The sequence below is a fragment of the Protomyctophum bolini genome (assembly GCF_963924005.1).
Source record: "Protomyctophum bolini genome assembly, chromosome: 5".
NCBI classification, from domain to species: Eukaryota; Metazoa; Chordata; class Actinopteri; order Myctophiformes; family Myctophidae; genus Protomyctophum; species Protomyctophum bolini.
Genome location: NC_137866.1, coordinates 26,484,155 through 26,498,966, shown reverse-complemented (window position 1 = coordinate 26,498,966; position 14,812 = coordinate 26,484,155). Strand labels below are relative to the sequence as shown.

Sequence of the window (14,812 nt, the reverse complement as noted above, 5' to 3'; positions counted from 1 at the left end):
TGATATAGCTTTGATCACAAAACACTAATAGTCCCATTAATAATGGGACTATTAGTGCTTTTATAATATATAACAATATATATAATATAATATTTTAATCCATCACTACATACATGTATAGTGATGGATTCAAATATTTAAAATCTGTTTTCCCTACTACAACTATTGAAATAAACACAGTTTCTTTCTCAAAATGTAATGAACCAGTAAATGGCATTTCCCATAGGACTTGATCGTTTTTTAGATGTGAACCTGACATAGAGCTATATGAAACATATCATATGACTCCTGTGCTCTTTAATATGATTTAAAATTTAGATTGAAAATGTTGTCAGGTAGAAGGCAGCATATGTACTGGTTTAACTCTTTTTGACAGAGCCCAAGGACACCTGGGGGTCGCTGGGCCGGACCCCACCCCACAAACAGAGTGCAGAAGTGAACCATGTAGGTCGGACCTCCAAGAGACTGTCTAACTCTAGGAGGATAGAAAGTAAACAATGAATGAATGACATGAAGGAGACAGATATGATGTGGGCAAGGGAAGGACTGCAAGTCAGAGAAAACACAGGTAAAGAAAAGGAGAAGAGGCTTTATTGGTTCAGCCCTGTTTACTGCACTACAGCAGTGGTTCTCAACCTGTGGGCCGGGGCATCCTCGTAGGCCACAAGGGTACTGCAAGTGGGCCCCCAAAGTAATTGGCAAAATACTTACTTGTACTAAGTCAGTTCCATTGATCGAAGCCGGCCTGCAACACAATCAATTGATTGATCCTAACATTCTCTGAAAATGCACTTTGGGGATTTTCAAGTGGGCCCTGATTCCCCCTAAAACATGAGAACCATTGCACTGTACAGAATGCTCTAGTCTACACACATGGAGAAGATGAAATATTCCAACATGTGTGAAACATTGAGTACATACAGTACAAAGTTTGTAATTTAGGGCTTTGAGAGTGAGTGTTTTTCTACGATGTTCCATCATGTGGTATTTTAATGTAGCTACTGTAAAGCCAGCAGGTCCAGCCTGTGGTGGAGCTACACGCAGTAGAACAGCAATGACATCAATACCTGACATAACCTGATATCTGTTATGTCTTACTGTTTGGCAAGAGATGGCAGTACTGTGTGTGTGTGTGTGTGTGTGTGTGTGTGTGTGTGTGTGTGTGTGTGTGTGTGTGTGTGTGTGTGTGTGTGTGTGTGTGTGTGCGTGTGTGTGTGTGCATGGTGTCTCTCTCTCTCTCTCTCTCTCTCTCTCTCTCTCTCTCTCTCTCTCTCAGAGTTCATCCGCGGGCGGGGATGACTAAAACACACCAACAAGAAAACAAATAGGCCTATGAAGTATGAATATAAAAAATTAATAATATCTGATATTATATATTCATGGTCAGAGTTCATTGCACCTAACCGGTGCACAGTTCCAGGGCATATTGCACAGCCTCTGTTAGTTTAAAGTTATCAGAGTTCAGTTCTCTGATGGCACATCATCAGACATCATGGCACCTTAGAGTTTTACATTTTTAATATGCGTGGCACATTGGCACAGGTAAAACCGTAGGCTAAAAACTTCTCATCTGTCTGGAAGTATAGACTTTATAGCGCCTCCCAGTGGTCATCAGAGTGGAAAAGTGTGCTTGTGTAGGTGAGATGAGAAGTGTCCTTCAGGCATCAGGTTCTTTATACAGTTAGGCTATGTGTCCTAAAGTGAAGGTATAGCCTACTGTATCAGTGTACTGGTGATTTCCTGTGCTGATTTAACAATTGACTGAAGTGCTTTTTCTTCAGCCACAGTGCAGCTTATAGCATAAAGATACCAAGTTCAACAGACCAGCAATATAAATGACACCAGCAGCTGCTGGGGTAATTAAGTTATCCGGCTGCTAGTGCTAGGGCTGCTGTGCCTTCTGAGTTTGTGTTCACAGGCCATGTGAGGTCCTGGGAGATGTATGTGCCCAAGGAATTTTAAGTCAGCTTTTCTCAAGCTTTTCTTTAGCGTCTGACTGTACTGGGGGGGAAAGCTCTTTAGTATTATATATACGGCACTGCCAGTGGTCTTGTGACAGTGCATAGTTTGTTAAGAGGTCCTTGATCCATCTGCATGTCCATCTGCATGTCTGCTCAAGTAGTTTTGTCACCATTCGGCTAGGGATCATTTTGGGCGCAATGCTAATGTCTGCAAACAACACATAGCCTAAATGTCCCATATAAATGTTCCAAATGAGTCAGTGCCATATGGAGAGCTGTGGCAAAAAAACGATGGGTTATAGCCCATGTTTTTTGAAATTTTGAAAAAAAAGGTTATCCTCGTTTCTCATCATTTTGGACCATGGGCGGTGTTGGTACAGAGTGGGTGGAAGAGATGTTTTAGTCATATCAGCCTGTCCTCGTACAATAGGTCATTTGATTTAGCATTGTCATTGAACGTCAAATATGTTGTTGTGCATGTATCGTTATATACCGCAATTTTCAATTTCCGCAATTTCCGCAATTTTCAATTTCCGCAATTTCCGCAACACTCCGCAATTCCTCCGCAATTTTTCAAAAAAAAACAAAAACCGATGGGCTATAACCGATCTTTTTTTTTTTTTTAACACTTTTTTCTGCAACACTCCGCAATTTGCTAATGTTTCTCATCCTCCGCAACACTCCGTAATTTGCTAATGTTTCTCATCCTCCGCAACACTCAATTTTTCCGGTAAATACAACACATTGAGCAGGGCACTGCAGGGAGTTGAACCCCGTTCCGGTAAACCAGAAGTACGACACCAGTGCCTTAGCTTTTGTGTATTCAACTATTTGGGTAACATGTGAGCTTTATCCTCTAATTCATGGGCCTGGATTTTTTTTCAAATCCTCAAAAATGATGAAAAACGGCGTGCCATAGTATGCCGTACGATATGGGCTATAGCCCACGGTCCAAAATGATGAGAAACGAGGCTAACTTTTTTTTTCAAAATGTCAAAAAAGTTATCCTCGTTTCTCATCATTTTGGACCATGTATCGTTATTTGTAGGGCTGCTAAGCATTGAAAATCTATTTGGTATATGATTAATGATGTCTTTTTGCATAGGTTAACTTTTAGGCCTATGATCAAACTAAACAACAGCACCCTATGGTGCGACGGATGGATGGATGGGTATCATGGGTAGTCCTGGAGTCCACCGTTTTATTCTCAGCACCTTCAGTGAACCGTTACCTTACATAGCCTATCGTCAAGAAAGACGACACAACACTCCGCCCACGCGTAATGAAACCGCGCCTCCTAGGCTCCTCATAAACTCCCCACCACAGCCTCACAGGAAAGCGGTGCGTACAACTTTTTCTCCACCTTCAAGCGATAATTTCCACATAAGTAACAGTAGTATAAAATAGACAATAGCATTTAACATGAACGTAAGGATGCGTGTTAGACCAAGCATCTAATTTACACGATCGATTTCCTTCTTGTAGGCTATAATCTTGAAATCCCGAGAGCCGAGGCTGTTGATTTGAAATGTAAACAGCCATAATAGGAGACCTGTGGAACTTTACTCGACCGCGGCTGCGCTCGTGAGATAAACGGTTCTATTAATTTAACTTATAGGGTATAGGCTATCCTATGCCTATATGCCCAAAGCACGCTACAGTAGCATTTAATATCGTTGTGCAATTGCATTGATATCTGATAGTCAATTCACGGCCAGAAAGTGAAAGTCTACTAACTGTACATGCCATGGGCTTAGTGCACAGTAAAATGCTCAGTGTTAATTTATCCATTTGTAACACTGAGAATGTAAAATGTCCCGTACGTAGGCTACCAAATGACCAAACTGTACGTGGGCTGTCGCTCGCCGCTGATCGCACCCTCTCTCCAGGGACTCGGGAGGCAGTCGGCAAAGTCCATCGGGCGCTGATACGACTCTCATATAGCTTCGCCTTTGACCTAAATCTTTGGTTTGCCTTGTTTTTCTATTGTTTACAGACTTTTATTGCCCACACAGGCCACAGTTTACTGCAATGCGCGCGCGCGCACACACACACACACACACACACACACACACACACACACACACACACACACACACACACACACACACACACACACACACACACACACACACACACACACACAGGGCATTTATATTTTGCATTTCATGCCAAACAATTTAATCAGAAGTAGGCCTATGTGGGTAGTGTTTCTTTCTTTTACAGTTTTTATAGGCTTTCACCAGAGGAGGATTATAAAGTATAGCAAGTGTGTTTTCTGAGTGGCAGGGAAGTATTTTTGACCAGCTTTATTAGCAGTGGTGAGGCAAATTAATGTTTCCGGACAGAATGATGGCCCGGGATAGTGATATTGTTTCATTAAAACCAAAAAAGCTTTATATTCTGATAACAATTTCAATTTTTGCTAGAGTTAGGTGGCACTGCCTCTATAACTCTTTAGTAAACAGAAATGTTCAGGTGGCACACCAATTTTGTCCTATCAGGAGAACCCATTTATCAGTTACAATTTCACCTGTATCCTGTATGAGTTTTCTCTCCTCTCCTGTTGAAATTGGTATCCCAACATTAAAATGTATTTTCTGTTCACTGGAGAAACCCCTATTACTGAATATAAAAGTAGGCTATATAGAGCTATTAATAACACTTTAATACAAAATACAATTATTATTATTTGTGTGCTTTAAGACTTTTAGTTCACTTAGTTAGTATTTGTCTTGGATTCAGCTTTTGTTAAGGTGTCATACTCAAACCTGTAATTGATATTCAAATTATTGACATTAGTTATGCTTATGCTACTATTTTGGGACATTTACGAGTATGCATTAATTCTCTTAATTCCACCCCTAGTTTCCCAATTGGTGACCAGTGAATGTAGAACCAGGATGCTGACTTGGACCACACTGGGCAGAACTGGAGCCCGACTGGGTGTGATCAGATCGTGGAGGAGGACAGGAGATGAAGGTCTGCAAGCCCTTTCACCTGCACGCTTTCACTCCACCCTTCAGGCAGGACAGTTGGGGCATTTCTCGTCTTTGTCCTCCAAATCTTCCTCCCTATCCTCGACCTGCGCCTTCTCCAGATCCATCAGTATCACAGCAGCCAATCGGAATGCTTCGGCATCATCCGCAGCCAATCCGAAAAGTCCCTCCTACAGTTACATTATTGTGGGAGCGGGGTCGGCGGGATGTGTCCTGGCCAACCGTCTCACAGAGGATGCCCATGAGTCAGTGCTGCTGTTGGAGGCGGGGCCAAAGGACATGTTTCTAGGCAGTGTGCGACTGTCATGGAAGATCCACATGCCGGCCGCCTTGACCTATAACCTCTGTGATGAAAAGTATGCCGTTAGATTTAATTACTTTTGCTAGATTTTTGTAAAAATGTACATACGGTTAAAGGAGAATTCCATGCTAGAAGGCTTTCTTACCTTTATTTGTAGTTGTTATGTCCCCACCAAAGAGGTCCAGGTGTTATTTTGTGCAAAAGTACATTATTGGCTATTTCCCCTAATATTGTGCTAATTCGCTTATTTCCATCGAAATAAGTAGTAAAGTGTGCCGCTTTACTGGGATACTATTTACATTATGAAGAGAGGATATATACAAAAAAACGATTTTTGAGCGATGGAAATAAGCGAATTAGCACAACACCCCAATGCCCCATTCAATTCAATGCAATTCAATTCATTGAGGGCTTATGTTAGGGGAAATAGCCAATGATGCGCTTTTGCACAAAATAACACCGGGACCTCTTTGGTGGGGACGTAACAACTACAAATAAAGGTAAGAAAGCCTTCTAGCATGGCATTCTCCTTTAAGATCACACGGTTGAAGCTGGACTCCTGTGTAAAAGTTTATGTAGGCAATATTTCGGTTTTGAATCACATCATCTATCTACAACTGGCGTAAACGTATATGGTCATTCCTTTTCCATCGCTATTTCAGGTACAACTGGTACTACCACACCTTACCTCAAGCGCACATGGACAACCGGGTCATGTACTGGCCGAGGGGCCGCGTCTGGGGCGGCTCCTCTTCGCTCAACGCCATGGTGTACATCCGAGGTCATGCTGAAGACTACAACCGCTGGCAGAGGGAGGGAGCCGAGGGCTGGGATTATGAGCACTGCCTCCCTTACTTTAGGAAGGCTCAGTGTCACGAACTGGGAGAAGACAGGTATGTTTCTCACAGTGCTTTGTAATAGACAGGTGAATACAATAATGTCTTGGTAGAATGGAAAGGACAGAGGTTGGGAACGACTGTTGAATCGATGGCTGTAATATCCTGATGTCTTCCCTTTGCTCCACAGGTACCGAGGAGGCAGTGGGCCTTTCCACGTGTCCAGAGGGAAGACCAACCATCCTCTCCACAAGACTTTTATAGAAGCGGGCCAGCAGGCAGGATACCCCTTCACTGATGACATGAACGGCTTCCAGCAGGAGGGCCTGGGCTGGATGGACATGACCATCCATAAAGGTACAGGAAACACAGAGGAATGTATGTAAGTGTCAGGGCCTTTTGTGGTGCTGGGGTGGTGGTGGGAGCAAACAAACAAACGCATAACACACTTCAGTAACACTGACAGTTTAACGTCGTTTAACGTCGTTTAATGCAATCATATTGGACTTTTTTGTTTGGATGTATGGAATGTCAAGGCCAAAAAGTCGTTTTTTTGCCACTCAGTAGGCGTTCCCGCATAACTTGATGTCACATGCATACCCTCTATAGGAAAATGCCAAACATGGTTGCTGCGGACGTTTTGGTAACATTCACAGCTGAAGAGACACTGAGTTTACCCAGGTCATGTCTATAGCCATCTCCCAATGCACACTGTCAGGGAACCCCAACAGGGATAGTTTCCTAATGCCAGTAAATGTTGTTGTGTAATGTTAATCTATTTATTAAATTAAAGTGTTGATCATCAAACAGTATAATAAGCTAGGTATGTGATGGCGCAAATCTTTGAATATATATTCTTTCAGAGCAAACGTTTTTAACTCAAATCTTTGCTTCTGGGGAGGTCCCTGGAACAACATATTTTCAGATGGGGGTCGGCGGCCAAATACTGATAATTCTGGGAGTCCTTGACATGAAATATTGAGCACCACTGATATAGAAACATGAGGTTTTTCAGACAATTGTCATGATTTAAAAGACATTTTTTTTAATTTCGACGTCAGGCCTAACAATACAAAACCCTCCTCAGGGAAGAGGTGGAGCACAGCCAGTGCCTACCTGAGGCCAGTTCTGGGTCGGCCCAACCTGAAGACGGAGGTCCAATGTTTGACCACCAGGATCCTGTTTGAAGGCAGCCGGGCCGTCGGTGTGGAGTACAGTCAGAACGGGCAGACCAAGAAGGTACTGTAGGGAGGAAGGAAATGCTCAGAACAATACCAATAATGTGTGCATACCGTAATTGGAGCTTCGGTGGCAGTGTAGGCTAGATAATAATCAGGTAAGTTGATGAATAATCGAAACAATTCAAAATGCCTTGCAAGCTCGTAGAGGAGAAAAAAGGAATTACTCACTCACTCACTCACTCATTCATTGATTGATTCATTGATAAATCCATTGTATTTCCTCTCTGTCACCAGGTATTTGCAGAGAAGGAAGTGATTCTGAGTGGTGGAGCCATCAACTCTCCTCAGCTGCTCATGCTGTCTGGGGTCGGAAATGCCGATGACCTCACTACACTAGGCATCCCTGTTGTCCAGCACCTACCAGGTGTGTGTGTGTGTGTGTGTGTGTGTGTGTGTGTGTGTCTCTCTCTCTCTCTCTGTCTGTCTGTCTGTCTGTCTGTCTGTCTGTCTGTAAAAGCTTTTAAATGGCCAATAAAGCAAATCAGACAATAGATACAATATAATGCCGATTTGTATAAGCTGGTTTACAATGAACAAGCAGTTTGACTCTCTGATATGTGTCTCTTTATATTGACTTTTCTTGCTTTGTCTTTATGTCCCCCATCCCCACACCTTCTCTTTCTCTTATATCTCCCAGGTGTCGGCAGTAACCTTCAAGACCATCTGGAGTTGTACGTTCAACAGCAGTGCACTCAGCCTATCACCCTCTATAAGGCTCAGAAACCCTTCCGCATGGTGAAGATAGGCCTGGAGTGGCTTTCTATTTTTACTGGTAAGACTCACACAGACACCCATTATGTACAATACATGCACACAATGTCTGATGTGTGCTGCTGTGCACACTGCACACATCTTGCACAATCTCATTGTGATCTCCTACACTGGGGTTTTCAACAGGTGGTCCGTGGACCACTGGTGGTCCATGAAGGTATTGCATGTGGTCCCTGACCATGCATTCAGTAATGTAGGATTTGTAGATATTTAAATCTTTCTATCCACTAGTTGAGAAACCGTGAACTGAATGACCTGGTGACCTATGATGACTGTTTGCATGTTCTCCCCGTGTCCCCTAGGGTAGGTACCCTCACAAAAACATGCAGTAATCCTGGTCTCTAAACTACCTCCCCCTGGCCAGCCTGATAGAGGTGAAAGGAACTGGTCGGAATAACGTGTTCCTTCCACACGCTACGTCCGGCCAGGGAAACTCTCCCCTGTCAGGTGAAAAGAAGCAGCTTGGACTCCTCATGCATAGGGAAGGAAGCATGAGGTCAGTCCGCTGCCCCCCAGGTTGGCTAAGGAAGTGTAGAGCCCAGGATTACATTCGATAATTGACACTGGGTGAAAAAATGGGTTACAAAATCGTGGGATAAAGTTAGAATCTCAAGAGGGGGAAGTGCACCAGATTGTCTGGTTGAGTCATTATTATTAGGAAATTATTAGTAGTCAATGGACCATTGTGGGATGTACAGTATAGCATAATATAGTTCTTAGCCCATATCCCCATCCAACATAACAGCGGTCCCCAGGTTGATTGTAAGTCAGGGTGGTGGTCCCTCGTTCACAATCAGTTGAAAACCCCTGTCCTATTATACTGCTTGGAACTTAAAACCGCTGGTTGTCTCCTATAGGTTATGGGGCGACAGCCCACTTGGAGAGTGGGGGTTTCATTCGGAGTCGACCTGGAGTCACGCACCCTGACCTCCAGTTCCACTTCCTACCCTCACAAGTTATCGACCATGGACGCGTTGCCTCCAAGATAGAAGCCTACCAAGTATGTGTAATACGTTCACAACTTCACACTAGCGGAAGATGTATCTGAAGCCATGCTGTGTAAATTCAAAGGGTAGGGTTAAATAGCACAGGGAACTTTGGCAATAATTAGTTTTTCTTCAATTTAGAGATGCTATCGTAGGTCTTGCCCACTTTGTTGTTGTTCGCCGCAATGGGATAAGAGCTTCTACTAACTACCTTCAGCAATTTCCAGCCTCTGCCTCAGCCAATTCAGGCTCAACCAATCAGGCTCTGCCAGTGGGCACAGGAACATACACAGATCTCCATGTGGGACACCGGCTGACAGTTAAAACGGGTGCTATGACAACGTATAATATTAGGTTCCCAAGTAGGCCAGTGACCGACTGCGACGGGCATGTACATTGTTGTACATGCCCGAGGGGGAAAAAACAAGATCATAGAAAAAGGGGGAAAAATTGAAAAAGTCACATAGAAAACATCGTATAAATAATAAACAGAACACTACAGATTGCTTGTTCTTTTAAATATTGGTCAGAGGTGAAAAGCAATCTACGGTGTTATTTATTACAGTCCATCAGTGTTCATGCATGCTAACCTGAATAACAGCTGGCTATCACACAGATACACAACAATAAAACAATCACTGTCACACCCTGGGACACTTGTTGCTCAGCTCTAGATTTTAATGGCTGTATGCTTATGTTGGGCTATCATTAATATAATCTTTAAGTTTATTGTGAACTAATGAGAGATGGTTTTGCCATACTGTAGGTTCACGTCGGACCAATGAGGAGCACCAGCATTGGATGGATGAAGCTGAAGAGTGCCAACCCTCTAGATCACCCCATTCTACAGCCAAACTACCTCTCCACAGGTAAGAGCTACTCTGAGACCATACATAGCACAGGCTCAATACACTTGAGTGGATGATTCCAGGGAATTATTGACCCTCTAGGGACCTCAGAACTCCATGTAATGGTTGTCAATGTAAATAATGCAGTCATCATGTCAGTGGTGGTTAGATAATCAAACACAAATCTTTTTGGTGGCTGTTGCAATGTTGCATGTATAGTATACTACTGTAGAGACTAGTATCTCTGAACGAGAGAAAGCACACCTGATTACAAGGAAGCACCTGTCCAATCCATCCACTCAAACGGACTACAACAGATCTCCGTGTGCAACAACAGTGCAGCATATCCTGCAGGACCTGCACTGCCAACATTCAGCTGGACAACATATGAATGTCACTTTGATGGTCATAGATTTGTCTGCAATCGCATGTGTGACCGTATTCTGAATTTATATTGAACTTTGGTTGAATCTTGGTTTGTATAGCTTCTGTGCTCTGTGAGCGAGAGAACATAAGTAGTGATTCCATTCCACTGTTATTGCATAGAGAAATAGGGAGGGAAAGTGCATTGATTTCCTGACACTTTTTGATTATGCATTGCGTTGTGTTGCGTTGTGTTCGGACGGCGTAAAAAAAAAGAAAGAACCGGTGGCGATCACAGATAGATGCAGTTCAAGACCACTCCTCTCCTCTCCTCTCCTCTCCTCTCCTCTCCTCTCCTCTCCTCTCCTCTCCTCTCCTCTCCTCTCCTCAGACATTGATGTGTGGGAGTTCAGGGAGTCTGTGAAGCTCTCCAGGGAGATCTTTGCCCAAAAGGCCTTTGACCCATTCCGAGGCCCTGAGGTCCAGCCAGGCCCGGCGGTCCAATCGGATGCCGAAATCGATGCCTTTGTGAGACGGAAGGCCGACAGCGCCTACCACCCGTCCTGCACCTGCAAGATGGGCTCGCCCTCTGACCCCATGGCGGTGGTGGACTCGGACGTGCGCGTCCTGGGCCTGGAGAACCTGCGAGTGGTCGACGCCTCCATCATGCCCAGCGTCGTCAGTGGCAACCTGAACGCGCCCACCGTCATGATGGCGGAGAAGGCGGCTGACATCATCCGTGGACGCCCGGCACTCGCTGACCCGGGGGTTCCTGTGTACAGCCCCCCGATACTTGACACCCAGAGGTGAGCTGGGGTGGGGTGGGAACTGGGAAAGGAGACGCCCTGCCAATGAAGATAGTGTGAAGGCTCTGTTTTTGCTCCTTGTCTGCCTCTCCTGTACTGCCTTCTGCTTCGATTTCTTTTGACAGATAAATGGAGAATTTAGGTCAAATCCATGAGAAAACACAAATTCAACCTTTTTGATATAATACTGTCAACAATGTCATACTTGACATTGTTGAATTTGAACAAAGGATGGGCAGAATGAGAATTGGGAAAACGTTTTGAAAATGGAATCGAACCTCATACTCCTATTTTACCGCTGTTTCGGCGCTGTAGTGCCGAAATGATTTCGGCTCGTCAGAAATTTTCAGTAGCACCGAAGAGCCGACTTTAGGACGGTACCCGCCCCCCCGAACCTCAAATGACGTCAAATTGTAGGCTCTACAGAGCCGAACCGACTTTTATTCGGCTCTAAAATAGGAGTATGAATCGGCCCTTAACCCATTTAGACCCGAAGGCCGATTCTAAAAACGCCTCCTAAAACCTAACCTAAGGTTTTCTGAAAACCTTCAAATTCTTATTCAAAAATAAATGCTGTTGCTATATGAGACACGGAGGTGTATGCGACACAGAGGGCGCAGCCGGCATTTAAGGTAAAACCACGTACGGTACAGGTTACACATAAATGGGTTAATAACAGTTGGGCTGGTTGGTTAGTGTCTTAGTCGATGATGGTGCTCAGGGATTCATCAAGTCTTAACAGTTTAGTTGCATAACCCGCTTTCCACGATATTTATTAATCCATGTTTAAGTAATACGCTAAACCCGTTATTTGTTTTGTGTTTAATTTGCTGTTTTTTTATAATTAAAAAGAAACAGCGGATTTGTCGTAGGACCTGGTGACGAGGCGTCGCATTATGACGAAACCGGAAATCGATCCGTGCTCTGGTCTGCAAGGGCTTCTGGGAAAATGAGTACAATGCAAGTGAACGGTAGTTTCAACTGGGCTCCATCAGCTCTCACTGCTTGTTGTTCTTCCGCATCGCGACAGTGGAATATGTTTCGGTTCGACACTATTTTCGTGGATCAAAGGCGCAAATACTTCGGCCTTATGCTCCAAAGGTAATTAAACAATCCCGGCAGCCTTGGTATATCACCTTTTAATATAAAGCCCTCAAAGTGTTAAAGTAATGTACAGTAACTCCATTTAATATAATAAAAAATCGATAAAGGGATTCAGTATCCCTTTAGTAATGTAGCTGACAGTATTTGAATGTCCAAAGGGAAATATTAGAAATGTACTTGAAAATATATTTTGGGACCTGAAAATACATTTATGTAAATTCTATATTTTACACACATTATTTTTTAACAAAGAACGTGCATAAACTGATCTCACGTTTTTTTCTCGACTGTTAAGCATTTGCAATAGTTTGTTTACTGACCTTTATACATATTGTTCAACAACAGTGGGCATTCTAAATGAAGTGAATGTGTACTGTACAATATCTATAGATTGCCTATTTTCTAGGATTTACAAATTGTCAATGTATGACTACCGTATTAGATTTAAAGACAAAATCCTTGTTATGAAAACAAATAACGCGTTTAGAATGAATGAGGAACTGTCAGTTTTACATATTTTCAACATCTTATGAGAGGCTTGGTTTTCTGGAAGGGATGGGGAATCCAATGCTGGTCTTAGAAACCCCCCCATGGTAATTTTTTTAAATTATAATCACCGGTGAGGATATGTTTTATCCCTGCTTCTGATCAGACTCAATAATTTCCTTTTGGGAAATGTTGACTGTATGATATTACAATTGACCACATTAACCCTGGCATCCCGATTATGGGCAACAATCAATTTGTCAAAATGTGCCTTAATTCTTTTACATGAAAAAAAACAACTAAAATAACAGATCTACCAGCGCAGAATGCCTCACATTGTGATGCGTTGTGGGAATGTAGATCAGCATTTGTTTCTATATGTTGAAGGAGTGGTTACAATTATTATTACAAATCAGAATCAAGTATTGCAGTGCATTCTGAAGATGAAACAGATCTTAACTGGATCTGTTTGGTCTCGTGACCATTTGAAGTGCCAATAAGTATGAATTATAGCTCAGGATATTAGAACGGTAGCTTTGCCTTCAGAACACAATGAATTGCATGTATAAGATAAAAATACGAAATATATTTAATTTCTTGTCAGTGAAGTGTATATGGATGTTTACAAATAAATTACCGTAGGAACACATTTATGTAATTGGGGCCATAATATGGTATGCGCTGAAAAATGTGCTGAAAAGGAAACTGCATAGTTATCTCTCCACATAAATGTGTGTACACGTGGTCTACACACATTTTCAGGCCACGAGAGTCGCAAGGTGAGATTATGTAGGAACAATTATAATAATCTGTGTTGAGTCTAACAAAATTTCATAGCAACATTAACAGTGATGTAAATAGGTTTTCAATGTAATGAGTCCCGGGATGCAGGGATGGTCTTTTAGATGAGTCCCCGGGACATTATGTGTCCCACTTCAACGAGTCATATTTTGCCATTTTTACAAATTGCAGCATTTAACTCCCATTTCATTTTATATGGTTATAATGTGGTTATATTAATGTAGAAAACAGAAGAAGAAATGATTATTATAACTAAAGCTAGGAAAATAAACTAGAATAAAAACAGTACAGTAGTACAGTAGTGCATCCCGTGGATGCAGAGGTCGTCGTTTTGAAAAATGAACGGGGAATCATTTCCTGGGCCCTGGTAGGGGGCGGGACTGCAACGCTCTATACTGTATGTCATGATTATTTGTATTGGATCAGAAGGGATGATGTACTCAGCCTTGTGACAAAGCTTTTTGATTTTGTAGTTTTAAGTGTTAATTGTTTGAACATACACCAGAGGATATACTCTGATGGTGTCCTCATCACGTGACACAAAATCAAAATGATCAGCCGTTTCATTATAATTCCATGAAAATATTTAAGAGAATCAAACAATTAATGTACAAAATGAGGTTGTTGTTGCTTTTGTACAAAAATCTGTACAAAATCTGTAAAACAAAAGGTACAAAATCTAAAATGTACTGTTGGGAAACACATTTTCAAGTTCAGTTAAGCACTTTTATATAATTATGTTATTTCAATTACAGATTACATCATTATCATAAAAATCTGTAAAACGGTGGAACAGTATAAAGAATAAAGCTGTGAATTGCACATACAGTATAACAAAGCTTTGTTTTTGTGTCTTTACTGTATATAAAGTAAGGAGAAGAGGGGAATAAAACACTTAAATAAATGCAAGAAGCAAAGAGTCTATGCAAGCAAGCTCTGGAGAGGAAGAAACATTGAGCTTCTGTTTAGCAAGTTGAAGTGTTTGCATGAGAATACAGTTGAAACTGAATAATCAGTCTCTGCTAGCTGATAATGTGGATCATAAAGGGAATGACATCGTGGTTCCCCAGGAGGGATGACAAGCTCTAGGACAGTGGGGTCCAGGGACCCCCAGGGGTCCTTGAAGAGTTCCAGGGGGTCTCCAGCTAAATGATAGTTAAGAACCAAATGGACCCTTATGGGTCTGTAACTCAGAGTGTACAAATAGAACCAAATGGACCCTCGTGGCCCAATTTGGTTCCATTTGTACACTCTCAGAGTTAAATTTAATTTGATTTTATAATATACATTGGGGGTCCCAGAGATCTAA

The 14,812-nt window shown here is 42.5% G+C and overlaps 1 protein-coding gene across 4 annotated transcripts; it reads left to right on the top strand.

Annotated features, from left to right (window-relative positions):
* Positions 1-3,281: 3,281 nt before the first annotated feature.
* Positions 3,282-14,320, top strand: chdh (choline dehydrogenase). 4 transcript variants are annotated; one of them, XM_080763043.1, is made up of 11 exons: positions 3,282-3,302; positions 3,789-3,929; positions 4,830-5,316; positions 5,924-6,154; positions 6,288-6,454; positions 7,185-7,336; positions 7,573-7,702; positions 7,976-8,110; positions 8,967-9,109; positions 9,862-9,964; positions 10,698-14,320. In XM_080763043.1, the coding sequence occupies exons 3-11, from the start codon at positions 4,865-4,867 to the stop codon at positions 11,114-11,116; spliced, it is 1,932 nt and encodes a 643-aa protein (XP_080619169.1). In that variant the 5' UTR covers positions 3,282-3,302; positions 3,789-3,929; positions 4,830-4,864; the 3' UTR covers positions 11,117-14,320. The 4 variants fall into 4 exon arrangements, with proteins under 4 accessions (XP_080619169.1, XP_080619167.1, XP_080619168.1 ...); XM_080763042.1 differs by lacking the exon at positions 3,282-3,302 and adding an exon at positions 3,374-3,491; XM_080763041.1 differs by lacking the exon at positions 3,789-3,929 and having other exon boundaries at positions 3,288-3,302.
* Positions 14,321-14,812: the final 492 nt, after the last annotated feature.